This window comes from Mastigoproctus giganteus, chromosome 10 (genome assembly GCF_048544385.1).
Source record: "Mastigoproctus giganteus isolate SK-2022 chromosome 10, ASM4854438v1, whole genome shotgun sequence".
In the NCBI taxonomy this organism is placed as follows: Eukaryota; Metazoa; Arthropoda; class Arachnida; order Uropygi; family Thelyphonidae; genus Mastigoproctus; species Mastigoproctus giganteus.
In genome coordinates this window covers 129,762,478-129,782,313 of record NC_143584.1, presented here as the reverse complement: position 1 = coordinate 129,782,313, position 19,836 = coordinate 129,762,478, and the positions used below count along the sequence as shown (strand labels likewise).

General features: G+C 36.6%; 1 protein-coding gene across 8 annotated transcripts in view; it reads left to right on the top strand.

Annotated features, from left to right (window-relative positions):
* The window catches only part of LOC150079283 (ubiquitin carboxyl-terminal hydrolase 48-like), a 955,076-nt gene that overhangs the window by 196,423 nt on the left and 738,817 nt on the right, over positions 1-19,836 (top strand). For all 8 annotated transcript variants that reach the window (XM_090382262.1, XM_090382266.1, XM_090382265.1 and 5 more), the window contains one exon: positions 18,008-18,065. In XM_090382262.1, the coding sequence (XP_090238388.1) occupies positions 18,008-18,065 (58 nt within the window). The remainder of the gene's footprint in view (positions 1-18,007; positions 18,066-19,836) is intronic.

The following is a 19,836-nucleotide window of genomic DNA, read 5'->3' as shown; positions in this document are numbered from 1 at the left end:
TCAGTAACATTTTCAAGCTCTACTTCTAGCTCTAACTGCCTTGCCATATCTATAATATTTGTAGTAGCCTCCTCAACATGATTTTCAAATCCTTCAAAATCATCAGTAGTAAACTGGGGGGACAACTTCTTCCAAATGCCTTTAAGTGTTGACTGTTTCACTTCATCCCATGCATCTCTAATAGTCTTGATGCCATTCAAGATCATGAAGCCTTTCCAGAATTCTTTTACTACATTTTTTCTAGTCATACTTTCAGTTCCCCCATTGCAGCTACAGCCTTAGCAAATGTTCTCTTTAGATAATATGATTTAAATGCAGCAATAACAACTTGATCCATATTGAAGCAATGAAGTAGTATTTGCAGGGAAGAGAATTACTTGAACTTTTGGGTTAAGGTCATCTAATGATTTAAGGTTGCCGGTGTTGTTATCCAAAAGAAGTAAAATTTTGAAGGGAATTTTTTTTTTTCTGGACAGTATTCCTTAACTGCAGACACAAAGTAATTTGAAAACCACTCTTCAAAAGGTGATGCAGTAACCCATCCTTTTGAATTTGATTTCCAATAAACAGGAAGACTGGATTTTACATAATTCTTTAAAGCTCTTGGGTTTTCTGAATGATAAATTAGCATAGGCTTCAATTTAAAATCACCTGCAGCATTTGAACCTAACAAAAGGGTTAACCTATATTTTACTACTTTAAATCCTGGCACTGACTTCTCTTCCTTTGCTATAAATGTCCTTGAAGGCATTTTTTTCCAGTAGAGGCCAGTTTCATCAACGTTAAAAATCTGCATTTCAGAATAATCGCCCTCATCAGAAAAATTAGCTGCAACTTCTGTATCTGCAGTGGCTACTTCACCTTTAACTTTAAGGTTATGGAAGTTGCTCCTATGCTTAAATCTATTAAACCAGCCTCTACTGGCAGCAAATTCAGCATCCTTAGTTGCCTCCCCTCTCCTGGCTTTCATTTCAGCAGAGACTTGGCACCATATTCTCTTAATGATCTCTTGGCTTAAGGGAACATGCTGACCAGTTTGATCATCTATCCACACTATTAAAAGTTTTTCCATATCGGTAATAATATTGTCACGTTTACTAATTATTATTGTATTGACTGGTGTAGCACTTCTCATTTCACTTAGAATTTTCTCTTTATTTTTAAGAACAATAATAACTGTAGTGCAAGGTAGGCTTAGCCTACCACCTATCTCACTGTTTGATACACTACTGTCATTCAATTTAACGATTTTACTTTTGTTATCTAATATGAGAGACATCGTTAGTGCAGATCAGGTGTTTCAGGAATGGAGCATAGAGTATAATTAAAAAGTGTCGTAAATACAGATCATCATAAAACGGGGTATGCCTGTATTGTGTCTCATATTGTGAGGCCCTTGGTACCAAGTATTTCTGTGGCTGAGTGATTCTTGTGTGCTTATAGAGAATTTTCTTTCCTATGATGATATTTTTCCTAATTTTCTCTGATAGTTATATACTTTTTTTTTTTTTTTCTGTTAAGTAGTTCTACTTTCTGAAAAGTAGAACTATTTAAAAGTAGAAAAAGGTACACACCTTCTCCTTTAATTTTTTTATTAGTTTTGCTGACTGTACTCTGCTCTATGCTTGGTCACCAAGTGGCATTGCTCTTACCTTCCCGTTCGGAACCTGGTTCAGAAATCTGGGAAGTAAGTACAAGCCCACAGAGCAGAGTCCTCCTAAAAGGCTTCAAAGAGAAACAGAGCCATGATTTAGCAGCTGTTGTAGTGGTAGTAGTAATGGCAAATGATGCAAGAAAGCAAGCGTATATAGCATCAGCCAAAAAAGCCACAGTCACCCATCTATACCCTCCAAGAATTTATCTAGTTCTTCCTGAGAATTAATTAAACCCATCCACTTCCACAACAACAGATGGAAGTCTGTTCCAACAATCAACTACCTGCTGGGTGAAGGCAAACTTTTGCACATCTGTCCTATAACCATCCTTCCTCAACATGAATTTATACCCCTCATGTGTGTACTCTCATCATTTGGAAGAATACCATTAACATTCAACGTTACCTGGTCTCGAGACTATGCAGTTTGGAGAACTGAAGCTTTTCTAGGTAAGAGCACCCTTTTGTTCCCTTTGCATCTGGTTGCCCATCTCTGTATCCGTTCCAGTAGATCTACATCCTTCCTAAAGTGAGGCCTCTCGACCTGTATATAGTACTCAAGATGCAGCCTAACCATATCACCTCCTTATCCCTACCAGCAAAGTTTCTGCATATCATTGACAAAACTGTGTGAGCTGTCCTGGCAGCATGTCTGCACTTCTCAGAGAATTTCACATCTCACTGCACAATTATTCTCAGATCTTTTTAATTTTCTGTCTACCTTACTCTGGGATTAATGCTACCCATATTCAGTATCTTTAATTTTTCAATGTTAAACTTCAACTAACATTTCTCAGCCCATTGACCCAATTTTCCTAGACCTTGTGTGTGGCACCTCCATAGCCAGATGGGCAGGAGCAGCAGTGAGTAGCACATGCTTCTTGATTAGACCGGGGTTCGAGCCCGTGACCACCAAATACGGAGGATGCGGAAATGTCAGGGAATGACCACCACATATCCCCAGAGCAATATGATCTTAGTTGCTAATGCTCCTAAAAACCAAATAACAACAACAACCTAGACCTTGTTGCAGTAGCTCACTCTGATGACTGTTTGTTAAGCACCCTGACAACCTTTGTATCATCTGCAAATTTAGACATTAAGTCTGATATACCTTCATCAGTATCATTGATAAATATAAAAAACAACAATGGACCCAGCATTGAACCCTCGGAAATTCCACTAATAACATTAGTCCATGAAGAGCAGTGCCGATTGATAACCACACTGTCTTCTTCTCTTTGATCATCCATTTATCCATAGCGGTAACTTGCCCTTAATGCTATATTGCTCCAGTTTATACAACAGTCTTTTATGTGCAACAGTATCAAAAACCTTGAAATCCAAGTATATGATGTCAGAATTATTTTTTGCATCCATCTCCTTGATCATTGCATCATAATAACCTATCAGATTAGTTAGACAAGACCACCCCTTAACAAATCCATGCGGTGATTGCAGTATAATGGTATGACTGTCCAAAAGGTCTTGCATTACTTCTTTAACCAGTGATTCCATTATTTTCCATGGAATGGATGTTAAGCTAACAGGTCTGTAATTATTCATGTTGCCCTTTGATGAACCCTCTTTATGAATTGGGGATACGTTTGCATATCTCGAGTCCATAGGGACTTCCCCTGAATTTCTGGATGTTCTCAAAATTATGGCTAAGGGTTTGCTTACCTCCTTTGCTGCCTTGCTTAATATAATTGGATATGTTCCATCCATCCCAGGTGCCTTTTTTTATGTCCATCCCCAACAATTTCTCCTCCACTTTCCTTTCAGCTATCACAAAGTCCTTTAACTCCTTGTTAGAGTTTGATAAACTTCTGGCAACCCCTTTCCTAAAGAATTCCTCATGTGTGAATGTAGATGCAAAATGCCTATTCAATTTTTCCAGATCCTGAGCAGAGTCATCAACAGTTAGCCCATAGAGATCAAGTGGCCCAGTGTGATTAGCCTTTTCCTTAATATAAGCATAAAAGTCTGCTGTTTTTCTGTGCATTCTTTACCAAAGACTTCCTTGAAGGTTTCTCATTTAGAATTTACTGTTTTTAACATCATCAGTTGATCCCACTGTATAGAATTTATAAACTGCCTGAGACCACTGTAGTCACTTTTATAAAAACAAAAACCCTTCCCTTTACCCTTGATAGTAGTTACGTCTTTAAGTAAATCCCACATCAGTAGACTGTGATCACTGTCACCTAGCAGTTCCTTTATCTGCAAATTCCTAGTGCATGAGTCATCACTTCTGATAACCAGATCAAGTGTATTGCTTCCTCTTGTTTCTCTAACACGCTGCTGTAGAAAACAGTCATCCAAGATCCCCACAAAAGTCTTGCTAGTGTGTGAGTGACCAGTCTACAAATTCCAGTCAACATCTGAAAAGTTAAAATTCCCTGTTATGAGACATTGTGATTTGCTTGTCCATTCTATTTTTCTATATAGCTGTTTGGTATACCCATCACAGTCATTAGGCCTATAGCACATGCCTACTCTCAATTTTGTTTTCCCAGTGCCTATATCACACCAAAGGCACCTCTGTAGCCAGGTGGGAAGGAGCAGCATTGCGTAGCACACGCTTCTTGATTAGACCGGGGTTCGAGCCTGTCACCACCAAACACAGAGTATGCAGAAAGGTCAGGGAATGACCACCGCATATTCCCGGAGCAATATGGCCTTAGTTGCTAATGCTCCTAAAACCAAATAACAACAACGACATATCACACCAAACTGGCTGAACATTGCACTCGTCACCCAAGTCAACTGGATGCACTGCCTTAGATTTAATATTCTTCTTAACTAAGAGCATAACCCCTCCACTTCCCCTGTTCTGTCTGTCATTCCTGTATACATTGTACTCCCCATATTCAAATTGAGCATTACTTATGTCTGAGTGACACCACATCTCTGCTAAGGCGCCTCCGTAGCCAGGTGGGAAGGAGCAGCAGTGCGTAGCACACGCTTCTTGATTAGACCGGGGTTCGAGCCCGTCACCACCAAATACGGAAGATGCGGAAAGGTCAGGGAATGACCACCGCACCGGAGCAATATGGCCTTAGTTGCTAATGCTCCTAAAAACCAAATAACAACAAATAACAACAACATCTCTGCTATTCTTAGAATGTCTGCATTCAGTGACTTAATCAGTACTTCAAATTCGTCAGATTTATTTATAATGCTCCTAGCACTAATGTATGTGCATGTGTTCTTATATGCCAAACTTTCCAGTGGAAATTCTCTGCCCACACTCAAAATATTTGGTAAAAGTTATCACCCTTTTTGATTCACAAACACTTGGAATCTCTCGGTGGACCACCAAAACCTACATTTGGTGGGGGTATCAGTATCACTTACTCCCCATAGTACGTTGAACTCTTGTAAGGGTGTTGTTACAGAGTGGACCTACTTACAGTCTCTGAGGAGGAGTTAGTTCAGGAATCTAGTGATCAAAAAGTAATAAATGCTAAATGAATCATGAAACAAAAGATGGTGACCTCATTCAGATAGATATATCATTTTAACTTTCAGTATTCCAGACTTGGAATCAACAATTTAAACTGGCTATTTAAACTGTAAAATTTGGCCTTCTATTTCAAATCCCAATTTGTTATTTCAAATGCAGAAATTTGGCCATTTGCAGCAGGCATGTCAAGGAGATGACATTTGTCCCATCTGTAGTTCTAAGGAGCATTCTCAAGCTGACTACCCAGCCACAACCCCTGTTTGCCCAAATTGCAAAGAAAGTTACTCAGCCTTTTCCAAAGCATATGAATTATCAGAAAGAAGATTCAAAAATACAAATTACAACATAAAGTCACATTTCTCAATGTATGTAGACAAGTTATGTTAGGTATGCCTAGTCATTCGTATTCCTCTCACACTCAAAGCTATCTTTCAGCTGCAGATGAAAGATAGCTTTATATCATTTCCACCAAAGACATATCAATTCCACCAATTACTTCGCTAGCTGATTGAGTCAAAGCCACTCAACCTCTGAAAAAAATAAGCCTTACACTAAAACCAATGAAGCCACTAATATTCCAATCAGCATTCCAACTGACACAACCTTCATTACTCACAATATGGAAAAACCAAAGCTGATAAAGGCTGTAAAAAAAAAACCAATTGCCCACCAACAGTGTGCAAGTGCATGAGCATTTAGACAATGAGGAACTCATTTTAGAACTTCATGCAAATAACATCTGTATGTCTTGTCTTTCTCCAAAAAAAAGAAAAAATGTTCCATACAAATAAAATCAGATAGACCAATCTTATACAACTAAACCTAAATAATGCCCATCATATAGTGGAATTGCAAAGTACTAAGTAGCCATTCTGATGACTTAAGGGATTTACTTGCCCATTTCAGTCCAGTAGGGGTATGCCTACAGGAAACATTCTCATCACGAATTTCACCAAGATTTACATATTCACCACATAGTCCCTGTTACACTAATATCAGGGCCCTCTAACATTGCAACATCTAGGAAATATAGAAAATTTTACATAACTTTTTGTCTTCCTAGAACAGATCAAATGTTATCACTGTATTTAATTAAATGTCATCATGCTGCTCATAATCTGATATGCAATTGAAACGTAGAGAGACACATTTAGGCTTTAGCTGCCTCATGAAGGCAGCTAAAATTTACAAATTTGCTATGTACAGTCGCTGTTACTCTAATATCAGGAATAACACTTTTCAGATTCTTTCAAATTTACAGAGCCCTCTAACACTGCAACATCTAGCAAATACAGAAAATTTTACATAACTTTTTGTCTTCTTTAGACAGCTAAAATATTATCACTGTATTTATTCAATATCATCATGCTGCTCATAATCTGATGTGCAATTTAAATGCAGAGAGACACACATTGAGGCCTTAGCTGTCCCTATGTCTTTAAGCTCCAGTCACAGCAAAAACAGCCACATCATATAAATGAGATAGGAGCTCAGAATTTCCTGCCTGTCACTGTTCTTGTTAACTCAAATGTAACTTCCAGGTGCATCCAATTACAACCCACCTAGCTGTAGTGGTGCTTATTGCAGTATATCAATCACTCTTGATCGTGTGACCTTCATCTCGTTTATAGGTGCAATATGGCCTAAGTAGTCCTTGTGCCAGAAATAACCATACCAATACCAATAACCCTTGTTTCCATTTATATTCTGCCATGTCAACCAATCTTAGATTCAGAATCTGGGATTGGCTGACATGGCAATGACATGGCTGACTTGACAATCTAATTGTGCATCTCTCACCAAGAGGCAAACTCATTGAAACACTTCTGAATAATAACATATATACTTATATATATGTATACCTGTCTCACAGTGGCACCAGGACTATTCGTCCATCTCCACCAATTATCATGTAAAAAAAAAAAAAAATCCCTTAATCACATTGGCCTGAAGTGTAATTGGGTGGTATTTGCCCAACGTGGGTCAGGTTTTAATCTAAAATAATGCAGCTTATAATTAAAAGATCCATGTCCTGTCGTAAAATGCGAAGTTTCCATTTCTGGAAACAACTAGGTGTTTTTTTTTTTTTTTTTTTTTTCTCTTATCACAGACAAAGTTAACATCTGAAAGAAACAAATGGGTAACCTGACCAGTCTCACTACTGCACCATCTGTCCTGCCACTGATCCATCAAAGCAGTCATTATTAATTTTCTTAGACTTAGTTATATCTAAATTATTAGTAATACCCATAAAAGTAAGTTCAACCTCCTTTTTCAAAAAGTAACAAAAAATTCTGTAAGCAGCATGGAGATCTAGTGGCATACAACCAGATAAAACCTGAGCAGCATTAGTGGAAACAGTTCTACACATTTTAAACAAAGTTAGTATCATTTTTCTTTGTATAGACAATTTCTGTCTGAATTTCACAGTGAGTAATCTTGGATACCAAACATTAGCTCCATACACAATAAATAGCAGAAATACTGCCATATAGTATAATACAAGAGTCTTCTTACTCAAACCCCATTCCTTTCTACTAGTCCTAATAATAGACAAGGAAAAGTTTTTAATTTTCACCTAGATACTCCAAGTGCTACATAAAAGTCAACTTACTGTCAATTAATATAATTAATACAATTAATATTCCTAGATGTTTTGTTGTCTTAACCATAGGGATTTGTTTCCCTTCAATTAATACCTTTGGAGGCCTTCCCACATCTAATCTACCTTTACATAACATCATTAGAGTTTTACAAATAGATATCTTTAACTTATGATCTGATGCCCAACATACCAGATTATCTATTACAGTAGCTGCCTTAATCTCTAAATCCCACCTTGACATGCCAGCAAAACCCAGCACCAAATTATCTGCATATGCAATTTTATGGCATTGCATATCTGTTTTTTGTAACCATGAATTCACTACCATGTTCCAGAAGGTTGACCCCCAAAACAGACCCCTGGAGACAACCACTGTAAACATTCTTCAACTACACCAAATGCTGAGATCTTACCAAAATCTTCGTGCCATGCAAATAATTTGTCAAACATTTATATAACAATTGAGGACACTTCAAGTCCAAAGGAGCTTTCATGCCAGACATTATCAAAAGCTCCTTCAAAGTCTATATAAATAACTAATACATATTTACTATTTGAAGAGCCAACATAATCTACAAAGTCCTTTAGTGCACCTTCAGCGGAACATTTTCGTTTAAAACCATATTGATATGGTAGTGTATAATTTAACTTAATAAACCAATAATTTAATCTGAGATGTAACAATCTTTCAAAAATTTTAGACATATTTGGAAATAAAGAGTAGGCCTGGCTGAAAATAGACACATCTTTGCCAGGTTTAGGTATCAACTTTAGTAAGGTAACCTTCCAATATCCAGGAAAGCTACCAGCTAAATAACATATATTAAAAATCTTCAGCATTAAATGTGGATAAACCTGAACCAACTTAATTGTAGATAACAGGGGACTGATTTGCATTTTATTCATTACTAATTTACGTACAAGGTGCCAGGGATCAGAGTTACCTTCCCCCCGAGACCAAGTTTTTCCATGATTCAATTTTACTTTTAAGTATTAATTTATGATAAGCTACTCTCTAAATTTTATAGATTTCTTTACATTATAATACATGGCTTCCTGTAATCCCCATGACCTATGACTCTGAAAATACTTCTCTATGCTTAATACCTAACTGTTTATTCCACCAAGGAACCAAATTCTTAATTCCTTTCCTTTTTTTTAACTGAAATATTCAGTGCCCTTTGTTCATGCTCTGCATTCCTCTGCATTCATGTTAGACACATATTTATATTGAACCACTCAAATTCCCCTTTTACCAAGTTCCAAAACTTGTTCCAATTAATACTTTTATACATAAATAAATAACATTATAATTGCATTGTTCTGTGAACAGGAATAAGTTTCTGTGTCCACTGTAAGTTGAAATAATGATGGATCTATGATCACTAGTTGTAAAATCCAGCTCAATACTCCAATTTATAATTTTTTGTGATAAAGCATAGTTTGCAAGAATTATATCAATGTTAGACTGACCACAGAGATTAGCAACTCATTGGCCACACTCCTGTGGCTTCACTGTTGGTGAGGCCACAGGCTTTCATCTATTACAGTCAATCACCAGCTTCTGAGCATGTAATATGTATTGGATTTGTTTTTGTGTATTTGTAAAGTATTTTTTATGTTTTTACAAAACTAGTGTGCAAGAATAACTGTAAAATTTGTAGTGATTATTTGATTGTATATGTTGGGTGAGTTTTTTAGTATATTTTTAATTGTATTTAATTAATAAGTGATATTTTGTTTGAGATTGGAATTATTTATTTTAGGAATTTAATATTAATCCTATACTCAGTATAGTATACTGAACAACATGGATAAGTGGCTAAAAACAGGATTTTTTAAACATCAACCCAATGCTAGTTTTTTCATAGATGTAAAGAAATCCTATGTAGTGATAGGATTTCTTTAAGTAAAGAACACAGTAAGTAAAGAATGCTTGAAGTGGTCTGTGAATGATAAAAGGTAAGAAGCACTGCCCTAAACAGTAACCACTTCCCAGTTATTTGCTCATTACAAACAGGGTTAACTCTTATCTCCTGCGCAACAATCCACCTAGAAGTTGACCAAGGTGGACTGTTTCACAAAGTCCTTTTAGACAGCTGTTATGATCAATAACAACTCACTGATGATGTAACTACTTATGTAAGCAATCACATATTAACTTCAGCTAAAGCTTCCATTCCAAAATCCCAAACTGACAGTTGCTCCCACTGCAATCAGTAGTGGAATACAGATTGCTCCAATATCAAAAGGAAGGAAATGGTTCAGCAAATATCATACCCCAAGTAATCTAATTGCATATAAAAGACTTAAGTGAAGGCATGAAAAATTAGGTGGAAGGCCAAACATGATTGCTGGTTCATGTTTTCCTCAGCTTTCACCAAAGACAGATTCAGGGTACGGCACCGGGGGCATGTGTCCCCCTGTCGTTTATCGGAAAATATACACCAATCGTTTAAATTCCCTTTAGCTACAAAAAAATTTTTTTTTTTTTTTTTTTCATTTTTAACATAGGATTTTATCTATTTTTGCATTGTGTCAGCTGTTTTCAACTGACTACAGTTGGCAACACTGATGCTAATGTGATTGCCATTCTAGTGCACAAAATGGTGCCCCTCCTGTCATTTTTTTCTGTATCCGCCACTGACCAAAGATACCACCCATGCTTCATATAGAGAAGAATACGAACACTAAATGGTAAATTCCTTTCACTACCCTTTTTCTTATACACCAGTGGAAAGGGAAAGATCTGTCTATTCTGGAAGAAGTTGTTAATGCCTCAATAGAATCATTCTCTGAAATCTCTGTTTCTGCCTCCTTTCAACACATGGTTATCAATGGGCACTGCTCTCTGTGGACTAATGTTATCACTGAAGTCCTCCCAGGGTTCAGTGCTGGTCATATTGTTGTTTTCAATATTTATTATTGATATTGATGAAGGTATATCAGGCTTAATGTCAAAGTTTGCAAATGATACATAGGTTGGCAGGGTGCTTAACGACAGTCATCAGGGTGAGCTACTACAATAAGATCTAAGAAAATTGGATCAGTGAACTGAGAAATGACAGTTGAAGTTTAACGTTGACAAATGCAAGGTGCTGGCATATGGGTAGCAGTAATCCCAGGGTAACTTATCTGTTTTTTTTCATTTTACACTACACTTAGGGTAGTGGAAAATGAAAAAGACCTGGGGGTAATTGTGCAGTCAGATATGAAATTCTCTGAGGCAGTGCAGACATGCTGCCAGGAAAGTTCATGGGATTTTGTCAATGATATACAGAAACTTTGCTAACAGGAATAAGGAGGTGATTATCCCTTTGTACAAGGCCACAGTCAAGCCCCATCTTGAGTATTGTATACAGGTCTGGAGGCCTCACTGCTGGAATGAGTGTAGAGAAGGGCAATCAAATTGGTGAAGGGAACAAAAGGGTGCTCTTACCTAGAAAGATTTCAGTTCTGCAAATTGCAATGTCTCGAGACCAGGCACCTGCGGGGAGATCCAATTGAGGTGTTTAAAGCCTTGAATGGATTGAGTAAGTTGAATGTTAATGGTATCCTTCCACTTGCTGAGATCACACACATATGGGGCCATAAATTTAAGTTGAGAAAGGATGGTTGCAGGATAGATGTATGGAAATTTTCCTTCAGCCGGCAGGTGGTTGATTGTTGGAACAGGTTTTCATTTGTTGCGGAAGTGGATTGTTTGAATAAATTTAAGCAAGAACTAGACATTTTTTTAGGGTATGGATGGGTGAAGTGTGCAGTGTGTTTTTTTTTTTTTTTTTAGCTGATAGTATTTAAACTTGCTTTAAACTTGTATTTAAACTAGTATTTAAACTTGCTTTAAACTTTAAACTTGCTCTAAACTTTCATCATTGTGAAGACATAATGTCTTCACAAACCTTCCATTTACATAGAATCAGCTCTTTATATTAAAGAATTTATGGAAACATTAAATAAATCTTCATACAGTTCTACAAGCTCAGATGTTCATTACATTATGCTGAAACATTTACTTGAAGAGGAGTTGTTAATACTGTTAGATTTCTTGCACTGATATTATACACCAAGCTAAACTTCCAAGCTCATATTACTCATTTAAAAACTACGTGTGTAATCATTTGAATGTACTTCAATCAGTCTCATCCATGTCATGGGGAGCTGACCAGTATGCCTTACTACACCTATACAAGTCTCTAATCCATTCACACCTAGATTATGGTTCTTCAGTATATGACTCTTCTAGAATAAGCACATTAGAATGGCTAAACATCATCCAGCACAGTGCTCTGAGACAGCCTTGGGAGTTTTCAAGACTTCTCCAGTCCAAAGCCTTTACATTTAATCACACGATCTGCCATTTCAAATTCACAGAAAAACATTGCTGTCTCACTGTGCTTCTAAGATCTGAAGTCCCTCATCACATCTTAGTTGGGAGTACCTCTATAATACCTAGTGGGATTCCTTTAATGAGAGTAGGCCACATAAAAAAAATGACCTGCATCACTCAGACTTAAAGAACTTCTTCATACCTGGAATGTTGATCTAAGTGACATTTCTCCAACCACAACTTTTCCTGTACCACCCTGGTTACATTTTCATGCCTCTCATGATACCACTTTCTCTAATGGCGGAAAGATGTTTTATCTTCTTCCAATAACAGATGGTTGCACCCAGGCCATTCTAATTTTAACTTCAATGCCTGTGCAATATATACTGATGAATTGAAAATGCAGTAGGTGCTGCAGCAGTTTTCCTTTCATTTTCAGTTACAACCTCATTACCAGCCACATGCAGTTTCTTCACTGCTGAGCTGTATGCCATAAAGCTAGCAATTGACCAGATTGTTAATTGTTCCACTTCACCTGCCCTAATCTATACTGACTCTTTCAGTGCAGTCTTTGCCGTAAGAGAGAATTTCTCTTCCTGTCATCCTACACTGAAACTATTCACAATCATTTACTCTCTTGCAGTGAGTCCAATCAATCAGTAATATTTTGTTGGATCCTGGGACATTCTGGAATTCTGGGAAATGAAACTGCTGATCTTGCCACTATACAACCTCTCACCACATTCTCAGCACCTTCAAGTTCCTTATATTGATTACATGCCTCTAATTTGCAAGGCCTGTTATGAAAACTGGTCACAGATCTGGAAAAGTCTTACCAACAACAAACTTTACCAGATAAAACAAGATCCAGAGTTGCTCTCCAGATTCAGACAAAATAGGTGAGAAGTGGTATTGGCAAGACTGAGAATTGGGCATACTCATCCTACACACCTATTTTTATTATTGGGAGAAGATCCACCCCAGTGCACATCCTGTCACACCCAACTTATTGTCTCCCACTTTCTTGAAGACTGTCCTCTTTACATGTCCATTCGTTTTAGCACCTTTTGGTCATTCAGCAGATTGAACAGAGCCCAGATTTTATCCCATTTCTTGGAAATCATGCCAACATAAAAGAACTCTTAACATACTTAAAGTGTGCTGGCTTATACATGAATATAATTCAAATGTTGTAAGATATATGAAATGAACTGTGAACTGACACAATTTGGCCTCAATAGCCCTTGTGTCATTAAACTTAAACCAACAACAGCATTCCACTTTCCAGTTTGAGAAACTTCGCCCTGCACAAACAGTCTCAACTTTTCAAATATCCGGTGCCAATTCCTTAAATGCGGATTTCCGGGTAATTTTCCAGTGGGGCAAAGATAACTTAGTTAATTTCAATCCTTCTAAAACTGAATTCTGTCTTTTATCTCACAAAAAACGAATCTTCTGTTTCTATGCTTATCTTGCTCTCAGAAATTCCTCTTTTTGCATTAAAAGCATATATTTTTAATTAATTTTTGAAATTAAAATTACTTCCAGATCTGCTGGCAAGCAAAATGCAAATTTAAAAACCACATGCTTCAACTAATGTCTGCAATTGGACATCAGACTGTAAGTAACAGGAGCACCTGCTTCATGAAATGTGAAGCATGCATGTCACCAATTTCATTCCAGATGATGCGTCAATGTCATGAAGCTAGAGAATGTTACTGATTGGAGTAAAGCATGCAGCAGTAAAGCCAGCTTGCTCTCAATAACTGTAAGTGATTATGAGATGCCAATCAACACCTGCATATAAGATGCCAATGAACACCTGCATATAAGATGCCAGTGAACATATGCATATAATTATAATTAACTTAATTCATTAATTTTTCCTAATTGTGTGATAATTAAGAGAGATTTCTAAAATTTTCAGTGGTGAAATCAAAGAAAACATTTCAAAAACAGCTATTATGAGTTTCAGCTGTGTGGACGGAGTAGATGAAAAACAAAATTTGCTGAAATATTGTCTGGTGTCTAATCAGCCATGTGCACCTGACTTGTGGCTAACTGAATTGTAAATATTGATTTCCAAAATTACCTGAGGCCTGAGCTGAGGGCACCAGGTAATTTAGTGGAATGACCCCCAGATATGGAGGTTAGCTGCGAATATCCAATTAGCAGTCGTGGCCAAGAGTGATGGTGCTATCAGGATGTGAATGAAAAGTTCACAGGTCTTTCAATGACACCATGACAAGGCATATTAGGACCACCATAAATCCTACTGGGAGAAGAAAACTCCAAAATAAAATTATGTCCACTTCTCTGCTTACATCAGTAGCATGATGTAAGCAGAGAAGTGGACTTCATTCCGGCTCGTTTTCAGATTACTTCAGGCATCAAACCAACAGATACAGCAGAAAGCAAGGGGAAACTGCTGCACTAAGCTTCCCAAGAATAATCACCATGGCTAGTACAATGAGAGAAATGGCCCCGAGTCCCCGGCATCCCTTAAATAGGACAGGAGTACTAAGAATTCCCGGGGGGCAAAAACTTTCAATAGGAAAAATAGGAACATGGAATGTTAGAATCTTATATGAAGCTGGGAAACTGCAAATGTGGCTACGCAAATGAAATGTTGTGGGGTAGAAATTCTCAGTTTAAGTGAGACCAGATGGACTAACTCAGGAATCTGCCATTCTGATGGTATGGTCTTGTACTACTCTGGGACAGTGACAATACACATAAAAACAGGGTGGGAATTTTGATCCATGATTCATTGAAGAAATCAGTAACTAATTTTATTCCATACTCGGATCGCATCATTATGCTACAACTGCTGGGTAACCCAGTTAATGTTGATGTGATACAAATATATGCACCTGCAGCAGATAAGAGTGATGATGTTATTGGGGAATCCTACAGTCATTTGAAAGATATCACAAGTAACACCAAAAAACATGAAACAAATATCATCATGGGAGATTTGAACACCAAAATCGGCAAAGGAAAAGTACTTGACATTGTGCGTGATTTTTGGATTGGGTTTATGAAATGAGCGAGGCGATCAGCTCATACAGTTCTGTTAAGAGGAGAACATGATAATAGCAAACTCGTGGTTTAAACTTCCTGCCAGAAGGCTCTATACTTGGAATTAAACTTCCTGCCAGAAGGCTCTATACTCCCCAAACCAGGCACTATAGTTAGAAATCAGATTGACTTCATACTGATAAGCATTTTCAGAATAGTCTCAAAGGAGCCAAAACCTACCCTGGTGCGGATGCTGATTCCGATCATAACTTATTAACAGCTACTATCAAAACAAGATTGAGATCCATTAGGTAAGGAAATAAGACAAGCTGATTAAATTGTGAAAAACTCAAGGTCTCAACTGTGAAAGAAAAACTTAGTAAAGAGCTGAGTAAAGTAAGAGCTGAAGATGTAAATTGACAAATGGAAGGAGTTTGGTAAGATCATTATCAGTACTGGAAAAGAAATTCTAAGTGATGAAAAATAACCTGCAAAAAAGCAGTGGATGACAGAAGAGATCCTAAACCTAATGAATAAAAGAAGGAAGTTTAAAAATGGTGCTCCAGCTAAATACCAGCAGATAAAAAAAAAATAAAAATAAAGAAGAAAATTATGGAAGCAAAAGAAGAGTGGATGTTAGAAAAATCAACAGATATAGCAGAATTAGAATGAAGGTATGATAATTTCCATTTACATAAGAAGCTAAAAGAATTAACAGCAAACAGAAGGATGCCATACACAATAAAGAACACACAGAATCAATTAGTTTTAAGAGGATGAGAGAAAGATGTGGGAAAGTTACATCAAGATGGTTTTTGATGATGTCAGACAGGATAGTGGAATGACCCCTAGATATAATACGTTGAAATACATATGGAGGAAGGCCTTGAAATTCTACAGTCTGTATTTTACTTCAGACTGTAGGCCTTGAAATTCTACAGTCTGAAGTAAAATATGCTCTGGGAGTGGCAAAGACTGGCAAGGCAATTGGCCCAGATCAAATCCCAATTGAAATAGTGAAACTTCTAAATAAAGAAAATCTGAAAGACCTAACCAAAATGTTCAATAAAATATATCTAAATGGCATGCTACTTAATGATTGGTTGAGGTCCTCGTTCATCCCTCTTCCAAAGAAGAACAACATCATCTCGTGCAACAATTTTTATCTTGTTAGTCTTATGAGCCACATGTTGAAGCTGCTGCTAGGGATAATCCAAAACAGGATTTGCAAAAAATGTGAATCAGTAATCTCTGACACTCAATTTGGATTCTGAACCGGACTAGGCATAAAAGAAGCGTTCCTAGATATGAATATGTTGTTACAAAAATGTAGAGAACACCAGAAGACAATATTCATCTGCTTCGTAGACTTTGAAAAGGCTTTTGATCGGGTACAACATGTAAAGCTTATAGAACCATTTAAAAAGCTATATCTTGATAGGTGGGACATCAGACTCATCAAAGAAATCTACAGGAATCAAACAGCCACTGCAAGTGTCGAAGAGGGTGAAACTGGTGAGATCAATATAAAAAGAGGAGTAAGGCAGGGTTGATACTCTCTCTCTCTCTCTCTCTCTCTCTCTCTCTCTCCCCCATGCTATTTAACATCTATTCTGAAGTTATTTTCCAAATGCATTGTGGGAAAGGAAAGAAGGAATTAAAATAAATGGTCAGCTGATAAGTAACATACGATATGCTGACGATACTGCTATATTCGCAGAAAATATAGATAACCTTCAGTTGCTTTTGAACTGTATTAACAACAAATGTACTGATATGGGTTTTTAAGAATCAATGTCAACAAGACCAAATACATGACTGTGAGTAAATCTTCAGTAAGCCAAGTCCAGCTATTATTGAATGGAGCTCCGATAGATAGAGTGACTCGAAATACCTTGGTAGTTGGCTAAATGCTGATCTAGATCCAGAAGCAGAAATAAAAGCAAGAATAGATATTGTGAGAAATGCCTTTACAAAATACAGAACAATGCTGTGTCACAAAGCTCTAGATCTGTCAGTCAGACTGAAATTTGTTAGGTGCTATGTGTGGTCCATGCTATTATATATATATATATATATATATATATATATATATTGAAACTTGGATGCTGAAAACATCAAGCATGAACAAAATAGAGGCCTTCAAAATGTAGATCTACAGGCGCATGCTAAAAATATCTTGGTTAGACAGAATCACTAACATTGAAGTCTTGGAAAGAGCAGGAAGAAAATGTGAATTGATGTGCTTAGTGAAGAGAAGAAAACTACCTGCCTGGGACACATCCTTAGAAATGTGAAATATTAATTGCTTCAAGTAATAATAGAGGGAAAGAGAGGAGTGGGGAGGATGAAATTTTCTTGGCTGAAAAACATCTGCATCTGGACGGGCAGATCAGCTCAGTATCTTTTTCATCTCACTCAAGACAGAGAGAAGTACAGTGTGGTGATTGCCAACCTCCAATAGGAGACAGCATCAAAAGAAGAAGAAGAAGAAGAAAATTACATATGTAATGACAAGCGCTGAAAACAGTAAATTTCAGAATGATTTTCTTTTGAACTTTTAAATAATTTTGCTCTTAAGATTAATTATATACTCATTGCTCAATAGAGTGAATATGGCTCATTTTTCTGCTATCCCGTTCTTCTCTCTTTATTTTCCTAATAAAGAGTTGGTCATTATCAGATGATTGTAACATGGAAGATTTGGTACTATAAACTTTACTGCAGTAAAGTGCAGTGTGTTACTACTCAATACTGAATTAAAGAGTAGTCAAGAGTGATATTTTAGATACTCTTCATTTAGGTTCTTAAATGTTACATTTTTATAGAATATATGAAACTAGTTGTTATATGAAATGCTATGACAAATTTCTTAATATTCTTAATAATCCAAATTTCTTAATATTTAAGATTTTTTTTTATTCGTAGGTACATTGATCCAACTCCGTTCATAAACTGTTTAGGATTAAATACAACACAGCAGCAGGTAAATTTTTGAACTGCATGTTTTTATTATTAATTATGATAATCCTTTATAAATGCTAAATTAATGTTAAGCTACTTCTATTATAAGTTACTGGCTCATCATTTTATGAGTTGCTGTTAATATAAATATTTGAAATGGAATTCCCATTGGCAGTTCATGTAAGAATTAAAAACTCTGAAGGAAAATTAAAAGATATAATATAGACAAGCTGAGGAGGCAAGAAACCAGGGTATGCTGGTCTTTTCGTAAATAATAGAGTTTTTAGTTAGCCTTATGATGTAATATGGAAAATGATGAAATAAAGAATATTAGTGGTGATGATAAGACTAAGAGGGGAATGAAACGAACTTAACTTTATTTCATTATTGTGAGCTGAGTTTTGAAAGCTGTGGAAACAGAACTCTCACACTCAGTTAAAAACCTAATCTGGCCTAGGATGCACATTATGGTTACTAATTTCCTATACGTAAAAAAATTGTTTGCCAAATTTCATAAATTCAATAGCTTGTTTGTATTCAGTACATCCATCCCTCAATATATATGCCCTTAATTGGTTCCATGGAAACTGGACACTAAGTGAAACAACATAATATATCTAGGGTTATTTTCCCATAGACACAATGTTATGAGTAATATAGAAAATAGGGATTATAGCACAATTTTACAAAAAAAAAAAAAAGCAAACGCTCTGAAAACACCCCTATTTTTCCTTAAAATTATTCATTTTCCTAAAATGAACTACAAAAATTGAAAAATTAAAATTACTTACATTTTTTAAGAAAATAATGTAACTTTAAACAAAAAATGACTAAAAAGTCTCCCTTTTTAATAAATCTATTTCATTTTTCCCCACTTTTTCCATACCTTTATAAATTAGTTTCAATTTTATTTTTTTGCAATCCTCAATATTTTTGTGTTATTTCATGGTGGAATCTATCTGGTAAAAAGACTTTACGTTCATTTATGTGAACAATTACTTTATCCCCTTTTTCTGTGTTTTTATTGTTTTAAAATTTTTAATTGGATAACATACTAATGTACAAGTTAGTGCATTTGCATCATTTCTGTACTTAGCAAACTACATAAGTAGTTATAAATTGGCATCGTTAAGTATACCTTCACAGCTAGTTGCCATGATATTGCATCGAATAAATAACGCTTCACCATAGGAGAAGGCTATTGTTACTTATTTTCAGCAGATACCAACACACATATGGCACGGTTTAGGAGCTTATTGGCTCATCAGTGGATGGGCAGGTACCCTGGTGTTGCAGTGATGATAACCCAGTTGTGAAGTATAAATCCACAATATGAGAGATGCCTGATGGCGTGGAGTAATTTAGATTACATAGTGGACATAGTGTTATTGGTATGTGGGGCACCTCCATAGCCAGGTGGGAAGGAGCAGCAGTGCGTAGCACACGCTTCTTGATTAGACTGGGGTTTGAGCCTGTCACCACCAAATACGGAGGATTCGGAAAGGTCAGGGAATGACCACCGCATATCCCAGAGCAATATGGCCTTAGTTGCTAATGCTCCTAAAAAAAAAACAAATAACAAATAACAAATTGGTATGTGGTTCCCGTGGTTTCCCACAAATCCGCATTAAGTACTCTGTTAACATAGCAAAGCCAGTCAGTGTGGGTTATGTGTGAGTAATGTGTTGTTTGACTGGCCTCTTCGTTACTGGGAGGTGCGATCACCAGGAAGGAAACTCCCAGCATCCATCCACCGGCACGAGGAGCCGGACCAGGGAGTAAAAGACATCTGG